Genomic DNA, 13866 nt, shown 5'->3' with positions numbered 1-13866 from the left:
TCTCTCTCTCTCTCTCTCTCTCAAATAAATAAACAAATAAATAAAACCTTAAACAAAAAGAACACGTAAAAAAAGTAAAGGATATACTATGTGCTGAGATAAACAGACTTAATACTGAAAAGATATTTCTCTGTAAATTAATCGACATTTAATGTGACCTCAAAACCAGCAGGATTTGTGAGGAACGTGGCGAAATGATCCTGATTCCACCTGGAGAAATAAATATGCAGAGATAGGCAGGAAAACTGATAAAGTAACAGACGGGAGAGACTCCCAAGGTGGGGGTGGGTGGGATTTACATCCTTTTGTACTGTGGGAGATTATTTAAAAAATAGAGATTCTTGGGCCCACTTAAAATTTAGAAAGTCGGAGACCCTAAAGACCCACAGTCGATTTCTGATTTAGGACTAGTTCAGGAATGTCTGATACAGCTCTGTCTTCCGTTCAATTTCCAGACCGGAACTTCCAGTTATTGTCACTATTACTATGACAATTTGCCCAAGAACTTCATGTGTAAACCCATTTTGCCCAAAACTTCATTTTGCTCACACGTTCGTAGATTAGGATCTTGGGAAAGGCTCTGCTGAGCAGTTCTCCCCTGGCGTCTCTCAGGTGGTCACAGTCAGGGACGGCTCGTGCTGCTGTCATCTGAAGGTGGTGAGGCTGGGCAGCCAGAACGGCACACTCACATGACGGTAGCCGATGGCTCTCACCTGAGAGCTCGGTTGGGACTGTCGCCTGAAGCGCCAACACAGGCCTACTTAGAGCAGTTAGACTTCTCCCAAGACAGGTCAGAGCTCCAGCATGAGGGTTCCAGCCAACGCCCCTTTTTATGACCTGGTTTCAGAAGTCACAGGATGTCACTTCCGCTCTACTATTTTGGTTGAAGCAGTGTCAAGCTTCTCAGACGGAAAAATGCAAGTTTCACTCCTAATCGAGAGACATTTGTCATCTAAGATCTACAAGCACGGAAACAGCTTTCAACCCCGACGCATACTATCAACGGTCCCGTCTGATCCAGAAAACATCACAAGGCACAAGTATTCTTAGATCAAGAAATGCTAGAAAGTAGAAAGCTGTAAAAGCACCACCCAAGGAGGGAACGGAGGTAGGAGGGTTTGAGGTAACCACCGATTTCAGGACCCCCACCTCCGCGTGAGAGTTCACCCTTACCTTTTCACATCGGTGTCCACCCAAACCGTCTTTCCTGCTACACCGTGAGTGGCACAGAGACCAGCCGAGTGCCCGATATGGAGGACAGCTGGCTAGAGAGAATGTGTGTTGCATTCTCCACCAGCAGAATCCAGAGCTACCGAACCGTCAGGCAGCTGAAGCAGACAGACCTGGGTAGCTCCGGGGTCTCTGGTAAGCCAGACACGTTCCCAGGAACCCTTGCTAAAACTCCTTCCCCTGCTTCCCTTGAGCACATATGCCGTCATATGAGGTCTGGACTGGATTTTCATCCGAGGATATTATTAGTAACATCCATCAAATGGGCACGTGTCTGCTACCTCCCAACAAAGGGCTCCTAGGCATAGGAACCGCACCCAGTGGAAAAAAACGTAGTCCGATGGATGTCCTGCGTTCTGACCAGCTGGGTGGGTATCCTCTTGCTGCGAGACAGGTTTGTTAGTGAGAGGGTAGACGGGCAGGCGGAGGCACAGAAAGGGGTTAGAAACAGGTGGAAAGGATCAGTTTCTCCAACATGTGTCTTTAGGAGGAGAGGCCTTTATAAAGAAAAGTCTTCTGTTACCCTTGAGATTGGGGGTTTCCTAACTGTCCGTTCCTCAAAGTTTTGGTCCAGCCTCTAGATTCATGTGTCTCAGTGATGTGAGCTTATCTCGCAGTAATTAGCAAAGGTGCCATCGCAGTCCCGAGAACCTCGCGGCTGCCAGCAGACAGAATAGGGAGTCTTCTGGAAACAGTGCTTGGATCTCTCGTGAAAGCGGGGAATCGAGCCTTATCAGAGCAATAACTCAGGACTTGGCTCCTTCCGGGTGTCGTGGGGAAGTTCAGTGGGAAGCTACTGAACTTGGCCTTAAGGCTCCAGGTGTCTCCCATCAGAGTTCCAAGCTGATTTTATGTCACTGGTTTGGTGGTGGTTGTACAACTCTAAAATTTAGTAAACTTACTAAAGATCACGGAATGGCATACCTAAAATGGGTGAACTTTATGGTATATAAATTATATCCCAATAAAGCTGTTCAGTGATTAATATATGGAAATAGGCTCACTGCCTCAACTTTCAAAGAACACAAATACTGAGGAGTAAAAATGGAAAGTTTCTCCTCCATGTGCCTGCCCCACATCCCACTTCTTTAACTTTCGGTAACCAACTGAGCAGTTCGCGTCATTACTTTGAGACTTGTATTTATGCGTTTGACAGGATATGTCCACACACAAATGTATGTGCTTGACAGGATAATATCGTTAGCAGAATTTTTTCTCTTGTTGTTCTTTGTTACTCCTGCCCTGCCCTTAATTTGATCAGCTGGACATTTACTCTTGTTGCCCCAGGTCACGGATGGCCCTGGGCCAGAACACGGAAATGAAGGAATCACATTCTTGTCTTCTGAGTTGCAAAGGCATAAAGCAGTAGATGAGAGAGACCGTGTCTTTGCTTAGTCAGACCCTCCTGCCCTAGGGGATGCTGGTGTACACGTGTCAATCCACACACAGCCTGCTTTTTCACTTAACAGCACACTCTAGAGACGTCCTGTGTCTGTACATACGCTTCTCTTTCACCTTTTTTTTTTTTTTAAGAGGGGGGAGCAGGGGAGGGGCAGAGGGCAAGAAAGAATCTCAAGCGGACTCCTCGCTGAGCGCAGAGCCTGCTGCGGGGCTTGATCGCATGACCCCGAAATCATGACCTGAACCGAAATCAAGAGTCTGATGCTTACCTGACTGAGCCAGCCAGGCGCCCCTCTCCTTCACCCTTTTTACAGGCTGCGTAATATTTTATAATACAGTATAGATACATGACTTTTAAATAGTATATAATTTCACTTTTTATTTCTTCTTTAGCTCAAGAATGGTATAGGAGAGTGTTTTTAATCTTCCAAGTGGCTAGGTTTTTAACTATTCTACGTGATGGGTATGGTTTTATTGCACTGTGGTCAGAGAATGCGGCATGGCTGATGGAAATGTATGTGGTGTTTATATTTATGTAATTTCTCCCCCCACACACGGCTTTTTTACCGAAATACTCACTTCGTCATAAATCTTCCTGGGTGAATCCGATAGGTAAGTTGTATTAATTTACTATTTTAACTTGCATTTCTTTTCTTATGAGATAGAACACTTACGTATTCAAGAACCATTTGTATTTTTTTCTATGAACTGTGTGTTCACAACTGATTGTCTTTATCTTACAGATTTTCAGGAACTCTGTTCTGTATGAAAGAGATTAGCCCCTTGTCCATAGTATGAATTGCAAACATTTCCGTTTGTCTTTGCTTATAATAGTGTGTTTTTTTTTTTTTTTAAACAAATACCTATTTTGAGTCCCTGCTTTCAGTTCTCTTCGGTATATACTATCCTGCCTGACTTTATTTTTTTTTAATTAATTTTTTTTATTTTGCCTTACGTTAGAGACTATTTAGAGAACAAAGCCGCTCGCTCTGTGGCTGGGTCCCCACCTCTGAGAAGGACCATCCCTTGTATTTTACCGTAATACGCTGGTGGACCCATGGGAGAAGAGCACGTCTGGCTTACTGTTCCCTTTTCCTCATAATCCTCCTGGGTCTCAACTTTGGAGCACTGATCTATAGAATCCAGCTCCGAGTCCAAAGTGGAGGAAACAAAGAATTTTCTGCTTTTCCCCTTTGTTCTCCCCAGTTTCAAACTAATTGAAAATACTAGGATTCTTGAATATATGTTTACTCTAATCACCTCCTTAAAGTCAAAGGAGTTAGGTCAAAATTAACTATTTTTATTTAGTATTTATTTCTTCATGTGCTCTCTAGGTTTCCTATCTCTATTAAAGGAGAAAGCCTATCTATCCATCTTTCATCTCTCTATGGAGCAATCTATCTATACTTTGCCAGACCACATTTCTATCCTCATCCCTCTCTCTCTCTCTCAAAATAGACTGAATTTTTAACAGTTTTAGATTTAGAGCAAAACTGGACGGTACAGAGATTTGCCATATCTGCCTTGTCCCCACATGTGTGGCCTCCCCCATGGTCAGCATCCCCCACCAGAGCGGCATATTTGTTAGTGGGTGAAGCCACGCTGACACACTCTCATCACCCAAAGTCCAGAGTTTACATCCAGGTTCACTATTTTATTTATTTATTATTAATTAATTAATTAATTAATTATTTGAGAGCATGTGCAAGCAGGGGGAGCAGCAGGCAGAGGGGAAGAGAGAAGTAGGCTCCCCTCTGAACAGGGAGCCAGATGTGGGGCTCAATCCCAGGACCCCGGGATCAGGACCTGAGGCGAAGGCAGACGTTTCACCGACGGAGCCACCCAGGCGCCCCTCATCCGGGTTCGCTCTTGGGTGCTGTTCATTCCATGGGTTTGGACAACTGTATAATGACACATGTCCACCATCACAATATCCTCGGGTATCTGCATTGCTCTACAAATCTGTTCCACCTATTTACCCCTCTCTTCCCACCTAACCCCTGGCATTCGCTGATCTTCCATCTGCCTCCATAGTTTTGCCTTTCCCCGAATGTCATATAGTTAGAATCACCCAGTGTGTAGCCTTTTCAGACTGGTTTCTTTCACTTAGTGATATGCACGCAAGTTTCCTCCATGTCTCTTCATGGCCTGGCAGCTTGTGCCTTTTTAGGGCTGAATCATATCCCATTGTCTGCCTATGATGCAGCTTGTTTACCTGCTGAAGGACATCTTGGTTGCTTCTGAGCTGGTGCAGTTCCGAGTAAAGGAGCTATCGACACCTGTGTGCAGGTTTTCGTGTGGACATGGTTTTCAACTCCTCTGGCTAAATGCCAAGGAGTACAATTGCTGGACTGGACGGCTAGGAGTGTGTAAGTAACTTTGAAAGCGTGTACTGTTTTGCACTCCCACCAGCAGTGAGTGAGCGTTCCCGTTGCTCCACGTCCTCACCAGCCTTTGGATTTCGGCCATTCTAACAGGTGTGTAATGCTTTCTCGTTATTTCAGTTTGCATTCACCTAATGACCTGTTCAGTGGAACCTCTTTTCATAGGCTTACTTGCCATCTGTTTCTCTTCTCTGGTGTGATGTCTGTTCAGACCTTAGGCCTACGTTTTATTTGGCTTGTTCAATTTCTTAAGACGGGGTTTTTAAGAACTCTTCGTATTTTTTGGATAGCAGTACTTTATCAGATGTTGTCTTTTGCAAATATTTTCTCCCAGGCTGCAGCTTGTCTTCTCATCTCTCCAGTGTCTTTCGCATAAGTTTTTTTAATTTTAATGAAGTTTAGCCTATCAGTTTCTTTCTTTTGTGGATCATGCCTTTGGTGTTGAATTTTAAAAAGTCATTGTGAAAGACTCTGCCAAAAGACTGTTAGAATTAAATGAATTCAGTAAAGTCACAGGATACAAAATTAGCACACAGAAATCAGTTGCATTTCTATACACGAATTAAGAACTATCAGGAAGAGATATTGAAAAGACAATCTATAATTCGTTTTCTAACACTGGCAATAACCGGAGGGAAAACCCGAGTCTAACAGCGTTTAGAATCTGATCTTCTCACGAGACATTGACAATATAAAAGCAGGTAGGGTCACCGCGGGGTTTTCATGCCCACTTAAACATGGAAACTTGAAAAACTTCAGAATGGTGCCTAACAATAGGTGCCAAAGTCTATACTTGGGAAGAATTCTGGGACATAAATTATGTAAACTGTTTCACCTCCTTGAGTCTCAGTTTATCTGTAAAATGGGGATTAAAATTCCTACTTCGTGGGATCATTGGGATTATTAATGACAATGTATGTATATACAAAGTACCTGGTTCGTTATAAGGTTGCAGAAATTCTCTGCCTCTAGTGCCCACGGTTCTTGGTCAAGCTGCTTGGAAGAGGCAGGCCGGACGACGAACGAAGAGGTGGTATGCAGCAAAGCAAAGTTTACTGAGCAAAAGGATAAAGCTCCCAGAGAGGGAGGAGGCCCGAGAGGGTTGCCGCCAGAGTTTCTAAGTTTAGGGGTTTTTATGAGCTCTTTTGTGGAACTTTCTTAAGCAACCGGCGTGTGCTGAGCCGTGTCAAACTGGGCTTTGGTCATGTATCTGTCCACCTATTAATGTCAACGTGCGGATGGTCTTTTTTGCTGACACCGGGGGGCTTATGTCCTAACTGCCCCTTGCCTGTGATAGGGACAAATGCTTTGTGGTAAACTGCCTTATTTTAGGACATTTTGCAGAAGTCATTTCTGCAAAGGCTGCAAATCAGAATGCTAGCGCGGTCCTAAGATGCAAAACAGGACGTCAGTGCTGTTTGTTTGTTTGTTTTTTTTTTAGCTGTCCTGACTCCGTATTTTCCTGCTGGGGACCCTGGCCTGACTACCTAACTGTCCAACTTACTCCTAACACTAAGGGCTCGGTGATAGGTATTATTTGTAGGGTTATTAGCATGCTTTCAAGTGCTTAATTCTTTCTCCTTGTGACTCTGACACTCCCTCTGGCAAAGAAGTTATGGATAAAATTCTAGCTTCCAATCTGCTACCTGATGAGTCACTAAGCACAGAGAAAGGAGAATGGAAGGAAACAATGTTGTTTGTACCATGTGCCGGGCGCTGCGCGGAGTATTTGACGCTTCCCACTGCATGAGGTAGGTCTCAGGCTGGGAATGGTGGAGGGACCGAGTTGGCTCAGTTACGTCTGCAGGCCTCCGAGCTGCCCTGGGAACCGGCGAGAGGTCTGCCGCCAGAGCCCATGCCCCTTCATTTCAGAGCTATTTCTATTTTTTTTAAATTTTTCTTTATTTAGAGCTATTTCTAGCAGGAGCCTGTGCTTCTCATGCTGTACTTGGCTAACTCCCCTGCGAGCTGAGAGGTGCGGATAAGGCCCTGCCGGGACAGATCTCAACAGGAAGACCAGAGGGACAGTCGTTATTTGTATTCTGAGTTTTAGGTCAGTTGTGTTAAGGCTGGTCAGGCTGAAATGAACAAACAGGGAAAAGAAGACACTTCAGAGCTGACTGCTATCCATACACAGTATACTTTAAAAATGTTTTTATTGAATATTAAACAGTTACAAGTACTGTTAGACATTGAGCCAAAGCACAATTACAGGTTAAATATAATCATAAAGATGTCTTAAATAGAAACCCACCGAGCAGGCAGGTGAAGTTCCTTGACGCCCTCTTTTGGAAAGGAGAGGACGAGGGAAGAAAGGTCTTTCATTCCACGTGAAAGACAGTGATGACTATAGAAGGATTTACATGCTGTGAGCGATCTCCCATGACCAAATCGATAGGGTTGCCAGATATAGTAAAACAAAGCAAAAAGCCAGGATGTTCAGTTACATGTGAATTTCAGATAAATAATAAGGTTTTTTTTTTACCATAAATATATGCCAAATAATGCATGAAACATACTTAAGCTAACAAATTATTCATCTAAAATTCAAATGTAACTGGGTGTCTTGTATTTCATCTGGCAATCCTACAAACAGACATATGCAACAAAGCAAAGAGAGGGGATCGGAACCCCCTGCCACTGGTGGGTCACACAGAGACTAAAAATAAAAACACCACCAATAATGAGCCAAAGAGTCACTACGATGGGTTACTCACACAGACCAACATCACAACGGGAAAATATGATTAGTACTCCAAATGCTGTTGCCAGGAAACATTCTAGATTTCCTCAAAGCTGGTTTTGTAAGTGTTTTTGAGAAACCTTGTTGATAAAAGTACCTTTTCAGTTTGTAGCTATCAAAGACAAATACGACCGCCACAAAGACCAATGAGCTTGAAACGATGGAAGCAGAAGCAGGTGTTATATGCACATGAAGACTTTAAATATTTTGTGTAATGAATACAATGGTTATGGGGTCAAGGTCATCTTCTAGGTCGAGGCTATTAGCCTCAAAGATTTTGGTTCTGTTTGTACTGTTGTGTTTCCTAGCTTCTCGTCCTGAACCCTGGGGAGGGGCGTGGGAGTGTGTGAGACACCCCACTGGCAGAGTTTAACTGCATTTCTTTGCAAACACTCTGAATCAAGAAAGGGTTTTCAGGGCTGCCTGCATTAGTGCGGAGACAGGTACAAAGTAGCAAAACAATCTGAATTGTGGAGCATTAGAAATCTGCTTGAAAAAATGAGTGGTAGGATGGGTGTGAAAAGCGTAAAGCAGAAGAGAAAATGTGAATGAAGGAAGAGTGCAAATGCAATCATCTGGGCGGTGTGTTATTTCAAAGGAGGCGGGGCCCTCGACGTATAACTGGTCACACCATGAGCGGGTTTGGTCTTGGAGGGTATAAAACCCAGCGCTTCCTACTGCCCTTCGCTCAGAACCATGGCTTATAATTTCAAGTGATTAAAAAACAGTGTGGGCAACACTGAGATCCCACAGGGTATCTTTATGAGATGCTGCTGGTTCCCCCCGCCCCCAACACTGACTAGGCTTTGAAATCTTGCTAGCATTTCTTTAAACTAGAATATCTGATAGCTGAGGAATTTCAGACATAGAGAAATCGGGAGAGATTGATTAGATCCGCTCCCTAGCATGTAAGGGAGCACTACTTATGAAACAGACCCTCATCACACCAGCTTCATGGCTGTGACCTACGTGGAGACGCGCCCAACTCACGGACACCTTTCAAACACTAAGGAATGGAACTACAACTTTTTAGTTATTAGGCTATAAAAGGTTAAAAAGTTTCTGCCATAGTTAAGGCTTTCTTAAGAAGAAACATTTAATTGTCTATTAATTTCAGAATGCACAAGGTATCTGAAGATGCCTTACTTTTTAGGGTGGTTTTTAAAAAAAAGCATTTCCTAGTCATATGCTAGAAGTGTCCAACCAAAGCTCAAATATTACCTTCACAATTAACTTTCTTTTCATTTTTCTGTCATTTAGTTGACATCGGACAAGTTTAAGTTTAGTCTTTTCAGTAAAATTTCTGACACATGAAACCCTACCTTTAATGTCAGTTTTGAGTGTTCCCTGAACGACTAAAGTCTACAGCTCTATGGAAGATAAGTGCCCAACAAAAATCACAGCAAGAAGGCTGTCACACATTATCGTACAAGTGGGTTTTGGCCACAGTGGAGGCAAGGTGCTTGGAAACAAACACCATTTCTGTTTGCAAGGCTGTTTTGAGGAATCCGAAGAGCGCACGCGTTTAGAAAGGGGGGGCGGTGAGCAATGGCCAATAACCCTTGTGCAGCTGGCAGATGTACTGAAATAAAGAAAAACCTAGGCGACTTATTGCATTCTACTGCTCTTCGAGTGCACACTGAAGTGTTATTTTTTGTATAAAGACTATAATAATAGAATATTAACCTATAGTACTTTATTTGCCCTATTCAGGCATTTCTCTGTATGTATCAGTGCACTTTGCTATTTTGAGAGCAAAGGGAAATTAGTCTAGCCGCTGACATCAAGGTCAAGGAGTGCAAGGATGCCGTCATGAAAACATCCTATTATTTAATCTATTTATGTTACTGGAAAGCTAGAAATGCCAAATTCTAAGAAGGAAAAGGTAAATAAGAATCCTGGTTGTACTGCTGTTATTTTGCATAGAAGTAAAACTCTGGTTTCCATGCTGTCATTTGTTAACAAATTGGCAGAATCTTTGGAGCAGAGCACATGAGGCCTAATACCCGGTTCTGGTTGTGATATGGAAACAGAGGTACAGTCTCCTTTAGCAAGACTCAAGATGAAGAAAGGAGGAAAATGAAGGGGGTCAAAGGTAACTACTGGAGCTAATTAGAATTCCAGACTAGCAACCTGGGGAAAAGGGAAGGAGGCCAAGTAGAAGGAGAAAGCGTCTAGCCCAGAGCACTTAACTTATGCTTAATTGGGGACTCAAGAACCCAGCGGGCACTACCCAGTAAACTGGAACCATCGGGTCTAGAAGATCTGATTTTAGAACTGCAGTAAAGCTGGTGGAGGTGTCCAGATTCTCTCTCCATTTGGTTTGGGAAACACACGGGCCATTGCAGGGGAGGCCATATTGGAACTCCTCAACTTGCTCGTGCTCTATACAGTGCATACACAAGAAATTACGTGGATTTTGGCCTAAGTTAATGCCATACTTTTATATTCCAAAGGGTTTTTCACACTGGTATAGATGGAAGTTCCAAATGTAATCAACTTTTGCTAACTTGTGGGCACTCGTGATGACCTTTGGTTTTCAAGTTTTGAAAAAATGTATTTGGCTCCTGTGAAATATCAATTAACCCATTCTCTTTAGCAGATGAATAATATATACACATTCTTCCAATAACTACTATACACACAAATCGTTACAAGACAAGAAGCACTGCACACGTCTTCCTTACACGGTACCTTTACTCGGCACACACATCAGATGCGTAACATCGGCAGTTTGAATACTGAACCACAGTTTAACTTCTCAGGTGTAAGGCCGAAGTTTAAAACACCCATTCATATAGTTAGTATGATGGAAACGACATATAAGCACAGTCGAATAGTGGCTTATCTTTTTAATAAAGCTATAAAGCTTTGAGATCTATCCCATATTCCCCCTTTTATGGAACTAAGAATCACAGCTGTGTTTACCGTTTTAAACTATACCTAAGTGGGGAGGCAAGTAACATACACTTTCACAGCTACTAAAAACTATACAGATGCCATTTCTTCAACCCATTACTACACACACACACAAAAAGCAAAAAAGAAGGGAAGGAGGAAACAAAGCCCTCTTAACAAATATGAAACTCCGAAGCTTCGTATGGAATTCTAGTGCTATTAAACAAGTAGCCAAGACACAAACACCCAGCTTGGGTCACTAAAACTTCAATAGAAGCAACAACTGAGGCTAATTCTTGATTTCATGTCGAGGACCCATGCAAGATTCTGCTAGAAAACTCAAACTAGTTCCCGAGGCCTAGTTCTAGCGTTGGACTCAAGCCAAAAAGAAAGCTAAATGTATATTTTAAGAGCCTATTCTAGAATGTTTGCATGTCACCATTTTATTTTCCTTTAGGAGATTAAATGAGGTCACGGCTTAATCAGCCTGCATTAAAACACGAATTAGGTTTTGGAACTTTACGTCGAAATGGCAAGTTTGCATTACACTGTTTTCCTTTTTTTTTTTTTTTTAAACCACATTTACGTTATTTTTGCTTCAAAGCTGAGTAGATGCACAGCACGTCAAAGTAAATAAATTAATGCAGTCAATTCACCATCCGGTTCAGGTGCAAAGGGCAAGTGTGAGCTGTGTAATGGATCATCTTTCACAAGCGTCAGTGTGCACCGGGCAAAAATTGATCAAAACACGCAAAACGAAACAGCAGTGTCCTGAAGAAACAGTATAGGATTTCTCCACCTTCCTTCACAAAAATAACTGAACGAGCTTTGGTTTCAGTTTTTGTTCTTCTTGAAGAAATGGTTCGAAAATGTAGTGCTGGGACCTACAGAAACTATCTGAAGCACCTCACTCCAAATAAACCCCAAATCTGGAGCCAACACCCAAGTTCTTGCATATCTACTTACTAAAGAGGGTCTGAATCCTAGCCTTCTAAACTGGAGACAATAAAGATCACTGTGGCTCTAACGAAGTACAGTAATTCCACTGAATTTGGCAGTAAGGCAGTTACTGTTGGGGGCGACTAGCCGGTGGTAGGGCTCAGGTAGAGAGACGCACTTTTCGAGCAGGCCCTGCAAGGCCCTCCTTTCCTGCTGTGGTCTCGGAACCACATGCTCCCCGCTCGTCTCAGCGCTGTTCCTCCCCCCCCCCCCCCCCGGCCCTTGCTCTGTGTTTCATGAACACCGGACCCCTCACTCCACCCTTTCCCCGGCCGCGCGCTTCTGGGGTCTCCGGCACCGTCCTGAACGCCTCCGGGGCAGGCTGCAACTGGGAAGAGCGGGGGGCCCTCAGCGGCTTTGACTTCTCTGAACTTGGGAGCTCCTCAGTCAGGCTGACCTTTGTGCCTTTCCCTGGTAAGACTGGCCAATTCATAAAAGGAAACTAAAACGTGATATTTTTCCTTCCTGTCCCAATTTACAGTGATAAGAAGTACGGATACAAAAGAAATCCAAGTGAAAAAAAAAGGGGAAACTAAGTCTTGCTCAGCCAGAAGCTTGGGTTGAATCGCTAATGATTTTAGTCAGTGTGACTTTGTGCAAAATATCCTCAAGAAGGCTCTGGCTCATTTTCAAAGTAAACAAAAAAATGAAAAGAAAAAAAGACAATGATGCATGTTTAGAAAAAATTAAAAATGAGCCTACGTGTACGTTTGTTACATACACGTGCCATGTGGGACAAAGCAAATGTAGTGCGTGAAGTGTGAAATTTGGGAAAGTACTGGTTATGGTTTTTTTTTTTTTTTCCATTTCCAAGCCTAGATCAAAGCAATCTTGTTTTAGAAATGGGCAGTTGCAATGCAAATGAGCCTGAGATATGGTAAAAGGCCGCCCCTGTAAACATTTCCTCAAAGAGAACAGTAGCAGTTGAGTATGTATCAGTTACTCATACTATATTCATCACTATAGCGATGCTTTATAAAAGACAGACAGCTGCTTTCTAGGCTGTCAGGGATTTACGGAATATTGATTTTGTTGGAAACAATCCACCGTCATCCAGTCCCACGTTTAGATCCGATGTGGCCTTTCCCAGTGGGCGTTCACTAGGTCTTCTGCTCGGCGGCTGTGGCAGTTTGTGCGGGGGCTTCTGGCTTCATGATCTGGTATGTGATGAGATACTCTGGGTACGCCTGCGAAGGACCGCAAGAAAAGCAAATCACTCCTTTGGCAGGTACAGTATTAAGCGAAGGCTCAGAGGCTATTGGTCCTCATCAATATTCTATAATACCGAAGAGCCTGCGCAGGCCGGCCAGTTAATAGGTGCCTAGACAACACACATGCGAGGTATACCTGTATCTTGCATATAATCAAGTCTAGACCCGATAATCTAGAGAACTGTTGTAATGTTATTTCCACCCTGAGCACTCTGAAGTACTGCGTTCATCCTTCGTGCACATGCCCTTAGTGGGAAAACTAGGGCAGGAGAGGACCTCTCTCCTTTCCACCTCACCTGACACAGGGCTGTCACATAGCATATGTTTAATAAAAGTTTGTTAAATGAAAGAGAAATCTGGCTGAACCAATTTCAAATTAATTACTCCCAAATATGACCCACTGAAGGTGGAAGGGTGAGGCTTGCGGAGTCACCAGTAACTTGGAACAGTTTGGAGATCATTTTCAAAAGATGACTAATAAAAGGCCACTTTCACTGATAACATAATGGTTCAGATGGAGACTCTTCACCCCATTTATTTGCTGTCTCTTTGGCCTCTGCAGTATGTGAAATGAAAGGCTCCGTATCTGGAACGGAAAGAATATTTCTTAGAGGAAATCACTACCCAAGACAACTGGGTGGGGGGCAAAAAACCCCTTAAAACCATGTACATAACAATTTTTCAACCCTAAATATAATATAATGATACAACTAGATGCAGTATTTCAGAGTGGTCTGTGATTGGAAACTAGTATTCTTTGGTGAGGTAAGTGTTTTGGGGTCCAAAAATGATTTGCTGAATGCTGACTTACAAATTACTTGCATATAGATATGGAGTAAGAGAATAAAAAGAATAAAGGATAAAAAAACTGGACTTGAAAAAGATACATGAACGTCTCTGTTGTCCACTGCAGCATTATTTACAGTAGCCAAGGGAGAAACAACCCAAGTGTCCATCAGTAGATGAATGGATAGGGCTCCTGGGTGGCTCAGTCGGTTAA

General features: G+C 43.1%; 1 protein-coding gene across 1 annotated transcript in view; it reads right to left on the bottom strand.

The window, feature by feature from the left end:
- Positions 1-6432: 6432 nt before the first annotated feature.
- TNKS (tankyrase) overlaps positions 6433-13866 on the bottom strand; it is a 210998-nt gene continuing 203564 nt past the window's right edge. The window contains exon 27 of the mRNA XM_040643271.1: positions 6433-12842. Within this exon, the coding sequence (XP_040499205.1) occupies positions 12756-12842 (87 nt within the window). The 3' untranslated portion in view covers positions 6433-12755. The remainder of the gene's footprint in view (positions 12843-13866) is intronic.

The sequence above is a fragment of the Ursus maritimus genome, unplaced genomic scaffold, assembly GCF_017311325.1.
Source record: "Ursus maritimus isolate PB19 unplaced genomic scaffold, ASM1731132v1 scaffold_28, whole genome shotgun sequence".
Taxonomy (NCBI): domain Eukaryota; kingdom Metazoa; phylum Chordata; class Mammalia; order Carnivora; family Ursidae; genus Ursus; species Ursus maritimus.
This window is presented reverse-complemented; position numbering and strand designations above follow the sequence as displayed.